This window comes from Lactuca saligna, chromosome 8 (genome assembly GCF_052625555.1).
Source record: "Lactuca saligna cultivar CGN05327 chromosome 8, ASM5262555v1, whole genome shotgun sequence".
Classification (NCBI taxonomy): domain Eukaryota; kingdom Viridiplantae; phylum Streptophyta; class Magnoliopsida; order Asterales; family Asteraceae; genus Lactuca; species Lactuca saligna.
In genome coordinates, this window is record NC_136424.1 from 34,668,879 (window position 1) to 34,689,765 (window position 20,887).

The 20,887-nt window shown below is 34.6% G+C and overlaps 2 protein-coding genes across 2 annotated transcripts; one reads left to right on the forward strand and one right to left on the reverse strand.

Annotated features, from left to right (window-relative positions):
• Positions 1-862: 862 nt before the first annotated feature.
• Positions 863-3,478, reverse strand: LOC145012611 (G-type lectin S-receptor-like serine/threonine-protein kinase SD2-5). Its single transcript, XM_078971404.1, has one exon. The coding sequence runs from the start codon at positions 3,431-3,433 to the stop codon at positions 1,010-1,012; it is 2,424 nt and encodes an 807-aa protein (XP_078827530.1). The 5' UTR covers positions 3,434-3,478; the 3' UTR covers positions 863-1,009.
• Positions 3,479-4,719: 1,241 nt separating this feature from the next.
• Positions 4,720-5,385, forward strand: LOC145009547 (uncharacterized). Its single transcript, XM_078968226.1, has one exon. It carries the CDS (start codon positions 4,720-4,722, stop codon positions 5,383-5,385), a length of 666 nt encoding a protein of 221 aa, XP_078824352.1.
• The last annotated feature ends 15,502 nt before the right edge of the window (positions 5,386-20,887 follow it).

The following is a 20,887-nucleotide window of genomic DNA, read 5'->3' on the forward strand; positions in this document are numbered from 1 at the left end:
TTGGAGGCTTTGTTGTCACGAAAAACTTCCGCAAGGCTTTCCCACACTTTAAACGTTGTTGCATGTCTTTTAAAAATCATGTTGATAAGAGGAACAGATAGAGTGTCATACAACCATGATTTAACAATTGAGTCCATACAGAGCCATGTATCCTTGACAACTGCTGATTCTGCTTCTTTGTCTTTGTAAGAAGTTTGAGAAGAAGACTCCGCAGGAGGCTTGAGATGATCATCAACATTGTATCCAATACAACAGATTTCAAACAACTCTCTCCATATATATCATAGTTCATTTGATCCAAATCCAAGACAAAAGGGACAACATGTTTTATATTGATTATTGAAGAAGGTTTGTCTGATATGTTGGTAGACATCATTAGAAGAAGATTGAAGATAGGCTTCGAAGAAAGAGTAAATATTAGAAAGAAAGATGATCATAATGATGGGGACAACGGCCAAGGTTATTGAGAATGATCCAAGATTATAGGAATCGCTCGATATCGTATAAATTTCCCCTTGAACCACTTTCATGAATAACCCACAATATATACAAGTAACAAATGAGAAAAAGGGCCAAACAATAAAAGGGTCGGACTATACAAAGTAATACAAATACATAGACTAATAATAATACACTAACATACACCACTCAAACCCCTTCCATCTTGTTCCTCACTGGCGACCCAAACTCATAACTAATATTGTTAAACTATTTTTCATAATATCGATTGTGATTTGTGAGCGTAGTACTTAAAGTACATAATTAATTATTTTATATAAATATCAGTTGACTCATATGGGATTGATAATTGATAAGTATAACAACAAAAGATAACTTATCAAACGAAAACAGACTAAACGAGTTTAAGAGTGAGAAATTATTCATAAATTATTGGAAAATTTAAAATAGGCAAGAAAAAAAAAATGAAGGACAAAAGAAAACTTTAAGAAAGAAAAGACAGAAGCATAGAAGGATCCATAGAAATGATCCACAATAACCTCATTCTAACTCACCTTGGCCCTGATAAAACAGAAGGTAACACAGGTTTCGAGCTTTTCTCATGTTCCACTGTTGCTTCCTGTAGTCTTGGATACGAAAAGTTGTAATCCAAGTTTGATTCAACGCTTAGTACTCCCTCTAATACGTTAATCACAGTTGACATTGAAGGCCTTTGTGTAAAATCAGTTTGTAGACACCATGAAGCCACCTTCATCATCTCCAAGACTTCCGTAACATGTACATGCATATCTTCACTATACCTGTCAACTATATCAAACAACGTGTCTTGTTCCCAGCATCTCTGAAAGACACACAATAAGTGCCAACTTTCTTCAGGCTGAGATTTATCGAAATTCTTCCTCCCACATAAGATCTCCAAAAGAACGATCCCAAAGCTGTATACATCCACTTTTTCAGTGATAATTGAGCTCAACCATTCTGGAGCCATATAACCGGGGGTTCCTCTCATTGTAGTTATCACTTGGCTTTGATTTCTATCGATGAGCTTTGACAACCCAAAATCAGATACTTTAGCATTAAAATCTTCATCCAGTAGTATGTTTTGAGGTTTAATATCGAGATGGATGATTTTCTGCCTACATTCTTCATGGAGATATGCTAGCCCTTTAGCAATGTCAAGAATGATCTTCTTTCTACATTCCCATTTGAGCACATGCTTTCGGTCTCCATGGTAGATCCACTGGTCTAATGATCTGTTGCTCATGAATTCATACACAACAAGTCTTTGTGATTTCCATGCACAAAATCCTCGAAGTCTTACAAGATTTACATGGTGAATGCTGCCAATAGACTCAACCTCAGCTAGGAATGATTTTTTAACCTGCAAAAGACCATGAAGACATTTTACTGCAATCCTCGAGCCATCTTCAAGAGTCCCTTCGAAAACTGATCCAAATCCTCCTTCGCCTAGCTTCTTACTGAAATTCTCTGTAGCTATTTTCAGTTCTTCATAGGAAAACCGAGTGGGCATTCCTGGCACTTGATCTAGATGCTCTTCTTCTATTTCACTATTCATTTTTCTCCTTTTGACGACCATGAATATAGTAAAACCAACTACCACGATAAGAATCACAAAACTTGCAATTGAGAAGCCTAGAATTGTCGCAAGTTTACTTTTGCTCTTTGAGATCTGGATTTTTATAAAAGCCGAAGAATTGAGGTGTACGTCAACTTTCTTCATTGTAAAAAGCTGAGATGGTAAAAAGCAAGCCCCACTTGAAGAATTGGAATCATACTTAAATAAAGCTGCTTTGCATGAACACTTGTTCAAACACGCTTGTTTACAAGTCTCCATTTCCACATCCTCCATGTCGGTGGTATAAGTGAAGTAATCGACGTTCTTGAGTTCAATGAAAGATTGATCTTGGGTGGCATTACATGTGAGAGGAGTTACATGAGAGCAACCCATGCCATTCACTGTTCTAAAAGAGTCTTTTTCGGGGCAACTACATGTTTCGTTAGCCGAGCAAATGGCATTACTCCCACAAACCAAAGGAAAAGAGCATTTTCCGAGTTCATCAGTTAGATCGGTCACCAGCTTCCACGCTTCTATAGTTGATTGCCATCCAAACGCTTTCACATGCCCATCTGGTGTTATTTTTACATACCAAAGTGTGTATTCTGGGGATAGGTCATTCACACTTTCACAATAACCTGGCCGATCAGTAGCGAAAAAGAAGAAACACAAACTCCTATCAAAGAGTTGAAGATAACTTGTGTTATTTGTATCTTTTTCGGGTACCAAGTAACTGTAATAGGCTTGAGGTGGGTTTGATCCAACATACGCAAACAAACCTTTTTGTTCGACTTGAAAACTGTATAAGTCTTTTTGAGCTGTCCAATTGGTTGAGGAAACACTAGGTATGAGCTTCTGTCCTTGAAGTAGTTTTTGCCCTGGTACCAAACAGTCTGTTGGGTGATCAAAAGATTGCCAAACTGTCAAATTCTGGACATCGAACAACATCAGGTTTCCTTCATCAGTTAGGTTTATGCCAGCAATAGATTTCCCTGCAGTGTTTGTAGTCCAAACACTGCTTCCATCGACCTCCTGTAACACCAATTCTCCAGATGCAGTGAGATTCAGGATTGCACCGAGCTTCACAGGATAGTCTCGGTTGGCTGACCAGATGACATCCGGAAAGTCTTTATGGCTGTTGAATAAATTGATAACAATGGCAAAGAGATAAGAAGTGCAGGTTCCATTGCAGAAGAAACCACAAGCAAAGTTGTCTTCTTCAAGGATGACTCTGATCCTTGAGCCATCTGTGAAATCGATGGAACGGATAGAAGATTCTTGGTTGGTCCATGTAGTCGAAAGATTTGCTGTAGTCTGGAAGTAATGAGGTTGAGCAGCAATGGATGATAAGATGAGAAAGAATGCAAACAAAAAACTAGAGATCCATATCGCCATCATAACTAATTAACACACAACTGCCTATAAAAAAGAAACATGTCTTAATTAAACATCTAATCTAAAATATGAGGAGTTTTAAAAACATTATAGTCCACGCAATAGTTGACTCATTTCAGGCCAAGTTTAATTTCCTCTCACTAAATGCCAAAAACCATGTCTTGTTCATCATCATTAGTCATTTCCAAGATGCCCACTCTACATTTTCTTTAGGTCCCAAGATATTGTTCGTTCAGAAAAAATAAAGTCGTGTGTTACATTTTTTTCTATAAAGGAGTTAATGTGGATATGACCCTTGAAGTAATAAGCCGGAGTTATTGCAGGGCCACTCATTGTTCGTATTGTTCTCTTGATTGTGGGAAAGTTGAATATTCTTTTGAGGAGTAGAGCTTGGTAAATTGGTAATAGTTGACGAAATTTATGATATGTCATTGGATCCAATTATATTGTACAATATCATTTAATAGCAAAACAAGTTTTGATTTGTTCCTTTCAATTACTTAAACTTTTTTTTTTGTTTTTTTTGTTTTGAAAATGTTCAAACACTTAAGTTTCAATTTTCTTTCATTCTTATTAAACTTTATTGCCTTTTGATTTACTTATATGCAATTTGAATGACTATACCTTCTCTATAAAGTCTTAAGAGAATCCACCTTCTCTATAAAGTCTTATGAGAATCCCGTACGTACATATATGCACAGGTCGTTCATGGGTCTGGCACAGTTGCTCATATGTGTTCACCACCATAATGAGAATAAGAACATCCATAATACTCTACATATTATAATAGAATAGTTGAATGAGGTGAAGTAAATGGATTAAATTAAACCATAATAGATGTTCAATATGTAGAGAGTTCTATAACCATTAAACTTTCTAATAGAGCATTTTTTAAAGTTTAAAATAAAATTTTCATCAAAGTTTTGTAAAATTCAAAATACTATAGGAAAAAAAATTATATAAACATCAACCCATTAAATTATATGAAATTTAATGCGTTATAAATACTATAGTTAATTGAGCATGACATGGAAAAAATAATTCTTAAAGCATCCAATATGGTATACAGATTACAGGTCCCAACACACTAATTAAAGGAAATTAATTTACCTGCATAGTGGGGTTGGTATGAAAAATAATTGCATGATCATGGTTGAAAAGTATCCATATTGGGGATTTTATGAAAGTTATGTAGTACACTCGATGTAAAAAAGCATGGACCACTTCAAACTCACGCTCCACAATTCAAAATTCATAATTACCACCACCATAAAATGTTTCTCGATGAAATGAGAGCTATCCTAGATAGAATAAACATTCCATTTGATGAGGTAATGAAACCGGGTATACTAGGACAGGGATGGATTTCTCCATTCGTCGTGAATGCAGAATTTTGTGTGGCTCTATTCCGTGACAGGATTGAAAGGGCAGATTTCCCTGTTTGCGACGGAAGTTTCCCATGGCTGAAAATGCTTCCTCTGAAAGTTCTTGGATTTGTTTGGCGTGCTAAACAAAACAAAATAGCCTCATCTAATGCCCTCCAAAAAATGGGCATTTTATTGGAATCGTCCTTATGTGAAGCATGTCGCGAAGCTGAAGAGATAGGAGATCATCTCCTGGTAGCATGTCCTCTGGTAAAGGTTATTTACCAGTCGATCTACAAGTGGTGTAATATCCAGGCGACAGAATTCCAGTCGGTAAACAACATGATTGAGTTTGCTTCCAAATGGGGAAATTGCCCAAAAAAAAGGAAATCGTTAATCACGATACTATTCGGCACTCTATGGTGTATATGGGGGGCTAGGAACGATAGAATTTTCAACAAAGCTCAATGGCAACCAGCGAAAATTGTTTCTATTATACAGTCTCAAACTTTTAATTGGGTTAAATATCGTGGTGATAGGGCAATGTTAGAATGGAGTATGTGGATTAATAACCCACTAAATTGTAACTGATTAAATGTAACAATTTCACCTCACTAGCTACTTGCTGGTAGGGTTGATTACTCAATAAAATTGATTTTTACCGGTTAAAAAAAAAGGTATCTAGAAGGTCACTTTTAATTATTTATGTTTTTATTTGATGTTATTTTATTATTTTATAGTCAAATGTTTAATTATTGCAATTTGAATTATTGTAACCTTTTGTTTATTCTAGTTCCGAAACCAGTCTATAAAAATTCAAAAGAATTTACTTTATTTTGTGATTGAATATGAATAATATATATTCATTAAATAATAATATAAATTAAATTAAATAAATGAATAAACATGTAGGACCCAAGTTTTTATATGAATTAAAGACGTTTATGAAAACTGTCCAAATACTTCAGGGATGTGTCAGGATGACCAAAAGGCTACATAGATAAGCACTGAAAGTCTTAGGTGCATTGTTACCTCTAGGCTAGAAGAACCAAACATTCAACAAATTCTTCTCGTTTAGTTAAACAAACTAACATAAATAATAGTCTCGTTCGTTCATGTATGTTCATGAATGTTCATTTATGTTGTCCGCTTACGTTCGATTACATTCGTTCGTTTTAGTTTATTTATGTTCAATTGTTCTTTATTACATTAATATATTATAGAGTAAATTACACGAATTGTCTCTATGGTTTGGGGTAATTTGTGCACTTGGTCCCTAGCTAACTTACTTTTTTAACACAGAAATTCCTTACTATTTGTTTTTGTTACGCGTTTAGTCCATATTGTTTGTTTTTGTTATGCGTTTAGTCACTATCTTATCTAAAAAAAAACTATTATTTAAATACAAAAAAATGGTGGGAGTAGGTAAGGTAAGATGAGGGGTGGGGATGAAGGTGTGTTTGTTTTAAATAAATTAAAAAATCAATGACAAAATAATTTTTTTGACTAAACTGCACACATGGTCCTTGTGATTTGCTCAAAATTTCCATTTTAGTCCAAAAAAGTTTGGACTAGCACCAAAGGTCCAAAGTTTTCATTTTGTTGTTTGTTTGGTCCAATCAATTCTGATTTTTTTTCAAAATGACTGATTTGCCCCTGTTAAAAAAAATAAAAAAAAATAAAAAATAAAATAAAATCTCTCTCTCTCTCTCCTCACTCTCTCTCTCTATCTCTCTCTCTCTCTCTCTCTCTCTCTCTCTCTCTCTCTCTCTCTCTCTCTCCTCTATCTATCAATCAATCTATCTATCTATCTCTTTATTTCTCTCTCTCACATACACACACACACACTTTCTCTCTCTCTCTCTCTCTCCCTCTCTATTACAAACCACCACCGGAAAAGTTGGCATCGTCATCGCCACCACATCTCCCTCTCATTATTCGTCTTCATCTTCCTTACCTCCGTCGAAGCTGGTTGAGCTAGATATCTCACAGAACCTGTTCATCAGAAGGCGGCATTGGAGACATTGATTTATGAAAGGGAAATCAAGGGATTTAGGTTTACCTATGGAAAATTGATTCTGTAACTGATACTAATTTGCTTAGAAGGGAATACTGATATTACAAAATCTCCTTTTGACACATGAACAAGTTAAGTAAGATATGGTGCTAGTTTCTCACAATTTCTGCCATTGGAATCCATAGCAACTGCAATCCCAACTTGCTCGATAGCTTCCATCCATTCCCTCGTTGATCCATCGAGAATGGGAACCTGTAACTGCATATGAAACCTATCAATCTGACTGATGATTTCTATAACGTCAAGATAAATACATACACACAAATACCATACAATTGAAGATTTGGTTATAAGTTTACAAACCCATAAATTTTTAGAAAATCAAAGAGAAAGAAATATGTAGAAAATCTAACCTAAACGTATGCATCATGTACATCCTTTCAAGATCCAATTTTATATTCATGACGTTTTCAAGAAAACCCCCATGTTTGCAGCAGTTGCACAATCTCACTGGTACTTTCTCCTCCAATTAGGGCTTGAAACGATTTCGACTTCATAACTTTAGGTTGTGTTGTATCTGATTTGGGTTTTAACCTAACATAAAAATACAGAGGAGGGAGAATGTAGAAATGAAATTTGAAAGGAGGAGGTAGAAGGTGAAGGAGAAGGGAGAATACAGGGGTGACCTTGGCTAATGGTGGATCTATGCATCGTTCTTCGATAGAGCTATAGAGGACCGGTGATACTTCAATCACTTTGTTGAAGGTATGAGGGCTCAAACTCGATTTATTAGGTTTGATTTTGGATTTTATAAATATGTCGATGAAGGTGATGAAGATGAAAGGTAGTAGAAGATGGGTGGTTAATTTTTTGCGAGGGTATCTTTGATTTAGATGAACCCATTTTTCTGGTGGTGGTTTGTAATGGAGAGAGAGAGAGAGAGAGAGAGATTTTATTTTATTTATTTATTTTAAATCTGAAAATTAGAAAAACAATTAAGAAAAAAGAGAAAATCATATTAACAAGGGAATATCCGTCATTTTGAAAAAAAAATGAGAATTGATTGGACCAAACAAGCAACAAAATGAAAACTTTGGACCTCTGGTGCTGGTCCAAACTTTTTTGGACCAAAGTGACAATTTTGAGCAAACCACCAGGACCATTTGTGCAGTTTAGTCTTGTTTTTTTAGGTAAGACATGGACCAAATGTGTAACAAAAACAAACAATAAGGACCTTCCTAGTTAAAAAATAAGTTAGAGACCAAACAAGCAAATTACCCTAAAGCATAGGAACCATTCGTGTAATTTACTCTATATTATATGTTCATTTAGGTTCATATATGTTCAATTTCATTTGTTTATCTTCGCTCGTTTATGTTCGTTTAGCATGTTCATGAACATAAACAAGGTAATTTGTTAAATGAACGAACATGAACAAGAAAACTCATTCGTTTATCCGTTCATGCTTGTTCACTTGTTTAGCTAACTTAAACGAATGAACATAAACAAGGTCTTGTTTGTGTTCGTTCGGTTCGCTTACACCTAAGACTAAAGGGCTTAATGACTACTGTTAAGGGCTAACAAGTAGCCCTATCTATAATTATAATAAATGTGTTTTCTAAAAAATAACACCAAACACCACAAATAATTAGAGCTAATTAGAACAGTCGCTATGTCCATTAAGGGAGCACATGTCATGCATGATATCAAGCATGTGAGCTACTCAATTCAATACACTATTAACATATTCTTTGTGATGACTAACCTTTTACTACAAAAAAAATCCATACAAAATGCAAGACTACCAAATTAGAAAAATATTTCGTGACATCTGACATTAGTAGGAGGTAAGACATGCAATATTGTGGGTGGAAAAAATACCCATTTGAACCGAATCGATTAGAAACTGAAAATGTAATTTAGTTTGGTTATTGCTTCATTTATATCCATAAGTTTAGTTCTTACTTTTCGGTGGCGGTTTGGTTTTGTTCCAGACCCTGACAAGTAGGAGTAAATGAATGAGAACAAAATATGTAATTTGATTCGGTTCTTAAATCCAATTCTCAGTTTTTCAGTTTTCTTTTGGCCTGGTCATGTTCTGAAACCGAGGTTACCCCTAAACAATATGACTGACCTTTAAAAGGCAAGAATATAGAAAATAAAGGAAAGCAATTCACTCACATACAAAAATACACACAAAACCCTGTTGTCTCTAATAGCTAACTTGACCATCAAATGTGCTTATATACCTCATCCTAGAGTACAGATGACGGTGTATCCTTGTGTTGTGATCTCTATTGAAGTCTGAAGTTTGTTGTGACTATCTAAACTTACAAAGGAAGTAGGGATGTCAACGGGGGCAAACGGGGCGGGGGTGCATCTCCCGCCCCGACCCCCGAAATTTCCCTGTTCCCCCGCCCCCGCCCCCGCCCCCGGAATGTTCAATGTTCCTACCCCCGCCCCCGCCCCCGAATCCCCTTTCTTATCCCCGCCCCCGCCCCCGTTCCCCTACCCCCGATTGATTTTGGGCTACTTTTTTTTTTTTGTCTAAAAGAAGTTGTTATTTAGGTTAAAATAAGCTATTTTTTAGGTAACAAATAATTATTTATAGCAAAATTTTATATATTAAAAATAAAAAAGTTATGACAATTTAAAAAATAATACTAACAACTTAAAAACATGTTTTTTTGATGAATTTTGGAAGCTCAAAATCATGTTATTGTTTATCATATTTATATAATTCATATATGTAAATATATGTGTAATTTATTAACGGGGTCCCCATGGGGATTTCGGGATGGGATTGCCTACCCCCGCCCCCGCCCCCGAAATGAAAACGGGGGTTAACCTTGCCCCCGCCCCCGTCCTCGCCCCCGATTTTTTTTAAAAAATCCCCCAAACGGGATGGGGCCCCCACGGGAACGGGGTCCCACGGGACTTTTTGACATCCCTAAAAGGAAGGTTTCAATAATTTTTAGAAGTTAGGTTTTTGTTATACCGAAGTCTTAAGAGCTTCGTAAGTTTTTCTCATTTGGCATATGGAACAAGATGAGGTGTTACACACTTACTTACCATTTATTAGGCTATCCGATGTGGGCAACACCCACCGGTGTTTTTGATGGGTTTTAAGCATAACAATGTATCCTATGTGTGCATGGATTCTTATATTGATTGGTTCTTAGTTTTCTCTAATTGAACATGCAAAATTGAACACAAAAGAAGAAACCCTAGTATGCTTCTATAATTTTCGAAATCCAAAAAAAATTAGGTTTTAGTTACATACCTTTAAGATTGTTATTGTAAACAATCTTCAATCCTTGCTTGAAAGACATTTGGTAGCAAGCGCCACAAGTGTCGTGCCTCTAATGACTCACAAACAAACTCAAGCAACCAAAGAATAATATAAAGAGGGGGGAGAAAAATTTAGGCTCTAAGCATTTTGGAGGAGTGCATGGACGGAATCTAACCCCTAAGGAGGGTTTATATAGGTATGAGGAAGGTATTGGATAAGGCAGTTGTATCCAAGATAACCCTAATCCCTTAACTTCCTCCCTAACGCAGCCAAGGCACCCTTAGAGCCCAAGGAAACCCTTGGAGCATCTAGATTTCGTTCCCCCTACTATAGGGAGGTTATAAAATTGCCTATTTCTCAACTATTGAACATTTTCACCTTTAGTCCCTATAGTTTTAATGAATTCCTTTAACCCCAAAAGTAATTCAAAATTAATTTTTGATTAAATATTAATTAAAAAATATGATTTCTAATTAATATATTATTTCGATAATACATTAATAAATCATTTATTTATATTTCTAATTAATTTATTAACCAAGTAATAAATTAATAAATCATTCTTCTCTCTCTAAAAGTTATCCTATTCAATTGCCAGGTTTGAAGGCAACCCAAAAGGATTGTGCTATTATCAATTCAGGTATATACCAATTATAGTTATGGGCATAGACACCTAATCCAATAGTCTCCCACTTGGATAAGTCTAATAACTATAACTACATGTATAGCTACCAAATTGATTAGAAAATTGTAGCTACCAAAAGCCGATGTCAAACTCTGACCCAGTCAGTGACGTTTCCAAAGATAAGTGATCCAATATTCATCCGTTATAAAAGATATTGTATGAACATGAGACATGGATTATATTCAATCTCTCTGTCCAAAATTTGTTTCCCGATTTCTGATTTATGATGACTGATTCAAACTACTAATTGAACACATCAATTCAGTCCAGGCTTGGCCAAGCGCTTTAAATGTCATCATCAAATCATCGAGGGGCCCACAAATATTGCTTTTTCCCATTTAGGGAAAAAGGAACCGATAAATTTTGACTCATATGCTTGTACTATTTACTCATCAAATCACACACAACAATACATTTTATAACATCAAGTTATTGATGTGTTTATGTATTATCAATGCACAACTGACTTATAAACAATAACTCATATATCTCTATTTCAAGAATATAAGATATTATCATCTCAAAATTACTCGTGATAAAATCCATGAAGTAATTCTTTGAGCGTGGGTTGATCCAATACTTAAATCCCTATTTCAAAAGTACTCATGAACATTGCAGCAAACCGTTGCTATGTCTAACTCCTTAGACAATCTACAGTTTGATTCATGACTGTCTTAATTCACTACTTACTTCCAAAATTATGATCAACTATGGATGTTTGAATAATCCAATTATTCGGGAAGTAAAACATGTGAAGTGAAACACAATAATAACCTAATTAACTATGGTTTCAAAACTATTTAATATAAATGAAACACTTATTATTTAATCACCATATTAATTAGACTTTATTAATTGTATAATGTTTCCATTAATCACCTAAATACTTGAATTAAACATCAGTCATGCCATGTTCTAAACATGTATACTATGTCTCTCTATGGTCCTTCCTTTATGAACAGATCAATAGGACATAATTCTAATGATGCTCATATCACAAATACAAATCCTTGTTACAAGTGTAAGAATTCCAAATTCTTGTTACCACTAAATGTGTTAGGTTCTAACATTGCATACAATATCCTTTTGTGATGACCTGGCGTCAAAGTTACCGAGACTTAGCCAACGATGTCACAAATTCTCCATTGAAACTTTGTTACTAGAAATTTTTCATGGTAAGGAAGTATCAAATTTAAGGTAAATCCTTGAACACCTTCCTTGCATTAAGGTCTCTAACTCACATGTAGATTTCAATAACCAACTCCTATTATGGAAACTTTTCCATATTCTCATATGACTATCAATTCTGATCAAGAATTATCCCAATCTGAAACATGTCACTATGGTTCTTCCATACAATATCATACTTCTAACTGTCCACAAGCAACCAATCTTAAGTGAACCTTAGATTGTCCTTTAACAGTTGTTTAACAACTCTAGTCATATCCAGTTCTAGTCCTTTTCTCTCTCAATGCCCTAGGCATTTGGAAAATTAGAACAAGTGAATATCATAGCATATGCAATCGATCCTATATATGAAGCATAAGGGAATCGATCCATAATGTCTCACATAAAAACATGATATTTGATCAATATCTTGCTATAATATTTCCATATATTGAATTTCCTTTGTTGAATCACTTCCACACGATATTCATATATGACTAAGTTTTATTAAAACTTCAATCTAAACTTTTATATTTTAAATAAAGTATAAGTGTCTTCTCCCTTAAATCCTTTTTGTAGCGAAACAATTCCCAAACTTTGCACTTTGCAAATTTGAAGTATTTGTTTCCTATAACTAGTATTGCCAACTTGCAACAATTATCATAACAACTATGTTCCCACTAGCATAACAATTATGCTTCTATCTGCATAACAATTATGCTCCCACTGGCTTTGACATGTATCTAGAAATCATCTGGGCATCTAGAAATCAATACTATTGACTTTCTTTCTAAAGTGCGGATTTTTGATACGTGATGCTTTGATAAGTCTTCATCTAGACTTCTCAAGATTATACACCTTTAATTAGATAGCATACGTGTGTGTTTAAAACCATTCAAAACTTACAGCAATAAGTCCTGAACATTCAAAATATTTCTTGCCATTTCTCATAATTCGAACTATGAAAAGGGATTCTATAATCATATATAAATTTGAGAATGCAATTATCACAACTGCTAACCATAATTATATTTATCGAATCTTTAAAATCTATAAGCAAAAGTATTTCCTCACAATCATTTTCAAGAATTAGAGCGAAACCTTTAACTACTTTGATTTTATGGTGTATATGTTCCTATCCATGTGAATTTGTCACTTCCAACCTACAATCATAAGATAAGGTTGAGGAAAACACTAAAATCAATTTTAGCTTTCCTTTCATGGACTGAACTTTGCTTATTCTTAATTCCTTGCCTTCTGGTAGCATAAGGGCCTACCAATGCTTCCAAGTTGTTAAGCAGCTCACCCATATTGACCAATCTACTATCACTGACAAATGTGCTCTACTTCTTTCAGTCAAATGAGAACCGTAGAACTCATAAGAATTGCCAACTCAACTGGAAGGTGCACAAAAACAAGAATATGTCAACTTAACATGATATGTTATCAACCTCAGGTCGTGTGCTAGTGATAACTAAAAGCTTTATCATTGATTGACTCTTGAAACCTTTCAAGATCAATAAGACTCCCACTGACTTCTTGACATATCCGTTTCTTTCTTTAAGGAACATTCCTTGAGAACCAAATATTCAAAAGTTAGTGTGGATTCTTGTTAATAAAACACTTCATTTAATTGATGTTACTTTATCTTTGTTTTAACCAAAACATCACAGCTACCAATCTCAAATGTGCTAGAGTAAGAAAACACTTCTACACCACATTTCATGAGGTGTTATAAACCTACTTAGTTTGAAGTAAGCTTCAAGATATGATTCAAAGTTACTAGAGTGTGACTCTAAAACTTGATTTGATACAAAGTATGACTCATCTGTTGATTAAACCATTTCATTAATATCCGATTCCTCTTCTTAGTCATACAAATTCACTAAGATGTCCTTAGAGGATCAATTATGACATGGTTCCATAATCATTAAGATGATGATAAAACATAATACTAAAGTACTCTCCTTTCCTTTTAGATTGGAGAAACCTTTATCTTTCTGCCTAATAGATTCTTCATATTTGTTCCACTACTCCCTGAAACTTTTTCATAGTGTTACAATTATGCTTAATCTTATAAACATAACCATATTTGCTAAAACATCGGTAAACCATGACGAATAAAATTATCATCCTATGTGGTGGATCTAACCAGTGCATATCAGTATGTACTAGATCCATTTGTCTTTCACTTTTACTCACATAAAAAATGTGATCAGCGAATTAGTCTTAATCTTCCAAAGATCAAGATTCTCATACATCACACAATTCGAATTGTATGACCCCAAGTTTCTATCCTACTAAAACTTGGGTGATGAGAAATCCTTTTCACTTGGTTAATCATGACATTACCACAAATGATATAATAAAGAATAAATCCACATTTAACATTGCTAATAACAGAAATGTAACCACCGATTTTCATAAATGCCATTGCAAGGATATATAAAGTAAATAAATCAAAATTTCACTTTTATTGATAACAAGCAGAAATTTTTTGTCCTTACAAATGAAAATATATGAAAACTATGTATCTAGACATTTCCTAAGCAATCTATTAATCTATCATAACTCCTAATCAACGGGTCAAAAATCCAATCATCGAACCATGCGACAGAAATCCATCTCTCATGATCAAATTCATCTTGCTCTTCTTAAGCTTCCTTCTTTCTCTTAGACCCTACAAAACATCAAAATGTGACTATCGCGTCATGTATTAAGAATCTATGAATAGGAACTTAATGGAGTTAGATAGTGGATATACCTAAAGTAGAGTTATACAACTTGACTTTACTATCTCTAGGATGTTTCAGGTAAACAGGTCAGCTTCACATTCAATGTCCATTCAGTTGGCAATAGAAACATATGGACTCTTCAGGAATGGTACATGGGAGTATCTCAGAATTAGTCTTTCACTTTACCATATGGTCAAACAGTTAGACCTTGTCCGGTCGTTTTCCATTGGGAAGAGAAACCTTTTCTGGACTACCAATGTTGACAGTGTCAATGTCCATGGAAACTTGGGAGACAGTCCCTTTAAACACTTTTGTTTCAATTGGGCTCTTAAGAAGTTCTGCTTCAACAACAATCAACATATATGTTAGATCGATTAGGGTCACGTCGTGGTCCCTCTCATAGAAGTCATTAATGAACTGACTATATGAGTCAGGAAGCGAAACTAGAACCAAGGCAATGGTCAGCTCGCTTGGGAAAATGACACCTAACATTCCCAATCTTTCAATGTACGATTTCATTTTCAGAACATGCACACACAGAATCTCCATCTCGATGTTTGTGTTCCAATAGGGTTTGAGTGACTTCGAACTTATCAAGTTGAAGAAAATGTAGGTTGGAGAGAATTATTGGAGGAGGTGGAGGAAGAGTTAGAGAAGCATGATTTCTAGTTTCACCATTTGAAGATGGGAACATTCTTTCACCATGATCAACATGTGGAAGATCATCTTCAGATAGAGAAGGAAAACCATTTCCAGAAAGATCGGGAAGATCATTTTTGTCTAAACTTGACATCTATAAAGGGAGAAAAGAATTCAAGTTAGTTGATATATTTATTCCTTAAGTATTAACCAAAAATTTTAAATTAAGGCTGAGATCCATATTTTTTATTCGAATTCTAAAGAGGGATGTCATAATCAAATTCGAATATATTTTAAGTAGGTAAGCTTTTACCAATTTTAATCTTATGAAACTTCTAGATCTTTTGAGATTCATTGAACTATTCAATAGCATGTTTAATCTCGATTATGCTTTCACCTTTTTACTGGGATGCTGAGGATCACAAACGAGATGTGAATAACCATGCAAATTATGGTACACTCGATGTCATTTATCATATGAAATTAACGTGCCGGTTAACCACACACGCTACATTAACTCAACGATAATTTACGAGACACCCATTGCCAACAACATTCATCTCATATTAGTGTACCGGTTAACCACACACACTCCACTAATGACCAATAAGGTGCAATGTGCAATTTCATGGGTTAGTATCAAATTCACATGTTCCTAAAGTAACTAAGAATCGGATTTTTAGTTACTTTATATCACATTATACTTATTAATGAGATTTGATTTGTCCTATCGAACCCGTTCGACTAAGGACCCTCAACCATACAAGAGAGCGGTGGGTAAGAATGGATACACAATGGCGGTCATTTTACAGGTCACTTCCTTAAACTCCCTTTATAGTATAATTTCGTGAATGAGACGTACTAGCGATTTGAATGACTCGTCTTATACATATAGTAAATATTAAACTTTTAATCTTACATATATTATAAGGTGTATTTTAAACATTTTAAAATACTAAGGGTTTAATCTTCTAATAAATTAAATATTTAATTAAATTAAATTTAAACCACATATGGATTTATTAATTACCATTAACAAAATCCATAAGGACATATTTTAAGGTTTATTATTTTAAGTTTCCAAAATTAAACCTTTTATTTTTAAATTTCAAACAACCCAAAAATATTAATTATTTAATCCAATTAATAATTATCTAGTAGCTAATTATTGATACATTAATAATCCTTTGATTAATCAATTAATTAAATCATTAACCATATTCATAAGGATAATTACAATAAAATAAATCATCATTATCTAATCCATAATTATCTCCTAACACTTAGGAAACCCTAGAAGCATCTAGATTTTGTTCCACATACTATAGGGATGTTATAGAGTTGCCCAATGCTCAACTATTGAGCATTGTCACCTTTAGTCCTTATAGTTTTAATTAATTCCTTTAATCTCAAAATTAATTCCAAATTAATTTCTGATTAAATATTAATTAAACAATATGATTTCTCATTAATATATTATTTCCATGATACATTAATAAATCATTTATTTAGATTTCTTATTAATTTAATAACCAAATAATAAATTAATAAATTATTATTCTCTACAACCCAAAAGGACTGTGTTACTATCATTTCCAGTATATATTAATTATAGTTATGAGCTTATACACCAATCCAACAGTTTTTAGGATGCCGATTCATCATCTACTCTCCATAAGATCTCCAAGGGGATGGTGTTATTTTTTGAAATGGCGTTGAGGAGGAAGAATAAAAATAGAAAACCAAAGGAATAAAGAAAACAAAATGGGTGTTGCCCTTCGTTACCAACACCATGGGAAGCAACGTAACACCAAAAAAAAACCATTTCTATCACTTGTCATTCTCTCATGCATTATGTCACATGTCATTTTGTAGTAATTCTAGATTAAATTATAGTCAAATGTCATTTTGTGGTTTTTTCCCATTTTGTTAAATTCCATATAATATTTAAATGTAATCAGTATAATACTAAATGTATATCAAATTCATTAATTCAATTTTCTTTATAATCTCTAAATTATAAATTGAATCAAAAGTTTATTCTGTTAACCTATTCTTTCCATCTTCCTCTATGTTTCATTTGGAGTTTTATATTTAATATTTGAAATTTTAATTTAGATATTTATATTTGGAACTTGTGATTTTTATATTTGGAAAATTTAAAGTTCAACATTTATTTTTAACCTAAAAATTTGGAAACTGAAATATAGTTCGGTTTTTTATTTAGTTTGTGTTAACTTGAATTTACTTTGGCGTTGGTTTTTGGTTTGGAACCGAAAGAAATTCAAACCAAAGAAACCTAAAAAATGTAACTGCTTACCACCCTAACACTACTAGAAAAACATTGATTTACCTACGAAAATTCCTTACGAAATAATTTTGTAGGTATTTACCAACAGAATACCTACGAATTTGGATGCCCTAATTTAGTAAAGAAATTACAACAGAATAGCTACAGAAGGTAGGTTGTAGGAAATCCGTAGGTAATTATCGATGGAATACCTATGTAACATCCCGAAAACCGTAAGTAAAAAATTTCATTTTTCAATTCGTCAAACCCAAACATCACATGTTTTAAAACCATCCAAGTACATACTATCACAAAATATCAGTGTAAAAGAAATCATAAATGAAGAAATCATGAGGGTGAGGATGTTGTGCCATCATGTCGGACCCTTCCCTTTAGTACCAAAAGTACCTAAAACAAAACATAACTGTAAGCATAAAGCTTAGTGATTTTCCCCAAAATAGCACATACATCATACATAATATAATAATATGAGGCTGTTTTAGGTCTGTATCAACCCCAATTAACAGCAGATGGTTGTGTCGGGTCAACATCAACCCCCGGGTCCATATCAACCCCGAGCCCATAGAATCCAAGCCCAGATTATGTCCATGCATATATCGTATAATCACAACAGTAAAAGCCATATAGTAGCGGACATTTTACACATACAATACAATGGACCGACCTTAGTACCTTCGACCCACTAAGGTGGTAAGAAGATTAACCTCTAACTGAAGATAACTGAATCGTATACTTGAGCTGCTACGATCATGACTCCGCACACTAAACATAACCCAATAGCGACCCTAATTAATAATTAGAGTTTTAACCCATAATCAATGGTACAATTCATCATTTATCATATTGATGGCAAAAGACAATTTTTCCCTTCCCATTCCTAATCTAACTAATTGAAGCCAAAAGTTCCTAATGGATCAAGGCGCAAAATGGCCCTAAAGTTGAATCCTAGTAGGACGCTCCACATACTATCTTGTACCCCCAATGTACAAGCCTCTGATGCAGAAGGGATTATGGGGCCAAGATGCAGTACGTGAAGCCTACTTAGAGTTACGCCTGGTGTATGCATCAGAATCCAAAACCTTCTATTAAGGTCTTAATGCTTTAAGACCTAACTGTTGGATTAGGTGTCTAAGTTCATAACTATTCCTGGAATGTACTTGACCTGGTTAGCATGGTCCATTTGGGTTGCATGGCATTGCAACACTTGGATAGACTAAATGAAAGAAAGGACACTTAAGGTTTATTAATATATTATATGTTCTAATATATTAATAATATTATTTAATTAGTATTGATCAAAGAATTAATTTGAAATTATTTAAGTGATCAAAAAGAGACTAATTAAATATATGGGGTTGATTGTGTAAATCATCTATTCTTGTATAGTGGGCTAATGATCCATTGTTTATATGAATTCGGCTAAACCCATAAAGTGCTTCATCGATAGTCCATGGAGGTTATAAAACCATGGATCATGGAATATGGAAATCCATGACAATTAGGGTTTATAGGGTGTAAACCTACTTATGACATAAGTATATAATGACCCCATGACTAGCAAAATCGACACTGCAAGCAAGTACAAGAGGGATATCCAAATTTTGAGTGTTAGTGAACTTCTCTCAAGGTTATTCCAAGTGTTGTGGTGTTGTGTGAGACATTTAATGCATCACACTTGAGGTGATAGGCTTACAAGGTTTTCAATGAATCCAAACAACAAAAGGTATGTTCTTTTATTAGCATTTATGTTTAAAAGTTCCCCGTTCCATGTTAGTTAGGTTAAGAACCTTGGAAAAGCAAATTTGCATGTATCATAGTAAAACGTAGATCCAAGGTTTCTAGGGTTGAATGTACACCTTAGGAGTGTTAGAATGCTCAAAACCCTTCACTAACATCCAAACTTCAAATCCAAGTCTAATAAAATGTATTAAGCTATCAAGTTGCCATCTTTAAGCTTGTTCACGGCTATAAAGAGTCCAACACCAAAATCCAAACTCTTTTATTCATCTAAGACTCCATAAATCTTGAATGGAATGATATCGAGGTCTAAGCTTGCATTTTTATGACTTAAATGTAACATCCAAAATCCCAGGTATAATATTCTAATATTTTATTTTTGAAATTTGTGAAGGAACTCGGCGAGTTGATGCTTAGACTCGCTGAGTAGGGTCGCGGTTGATCATCTGGGTTCGTGTTGGACTTGGTGAGTCCATGAGTGGACTCGGCGAGTCCACGCTGTTTAATGAAACCCTAATCCTTCGGGGTTGGAGCCTATTTAAGGGCACTGTTAGCCTTCAATTGCGGCTACCAGTCCCTTGAGAGCACCCTAAGTGAGATATATTGTTTGGGAGGAAGGAGAAACCATATTTGACCTTTCTATCTTTGGTTTAGCAAGAAGAAGGTGATCAAGAGCAAGAGGAGACTGAAGGAGGTGGGGTTCTAGTGGTTGCAGAGTTCAGAGACTTCAACTTGAGGTATTGATTCGGACCTTCTTCAGTTTTGGTATTAATACTTAGAGTTAGGGTTTTCTATCCACTTTTGAGGATGTTTAGGTGGAGCATTTGCTCCCCTATCAAGTTTATGCTTTGGATCTGGACTCAAAGAGGTCTAGAGACCCTATCCCTTGGAGCTTTATGAGATATCATGGGAGTTATGAGCTTAGGATGCCATTTTTAGGGCTAAAACCCCAAATGATACCATCAAGGTGATATATGAGTGTCAAGGTTTGGACTTTACGTGATTATTATGCTTGGGAAGGGCAAATCTATAGATTTGAGGAACAGATCTGACATCAGGAGGTCAATGGAGTTTGTATATGGCACGTACTCGCCAAGTTGTTCTTGAGACTCGGTGAGTCGGGGTAGCCCCGCGATTCTTGCTTGGGGACTCTTCGAGTAAAGGGAGGGACTCGACGTGTTAAACGGGACTAAAGAGTTAAGTGGACACAAGTGGACTCGCCGAGTTGCCCAAGTGCACTCACCGAGTCGGGTCAATGTTTGATCGTTGATTTTGGTTGACTTTTAGGGTTTGGTCAACAACGAGGGCCTTTGAGCCAAAGGAGGGGTAAAATGGTCTTTTACCCTTCTAAGGGAGCTTAGAGAAATTAGAGTCTAGTTCTGAGAGTTATATTTATGAGAGTATTACTTTATGTGTTTAGGCGGAGACTAGATCGTATTTCTACCGAGTCAGTGATTTACCGGAACATATGAGGTGAGTCTTCTTACTATACTGTACCTGGAAGGGTACC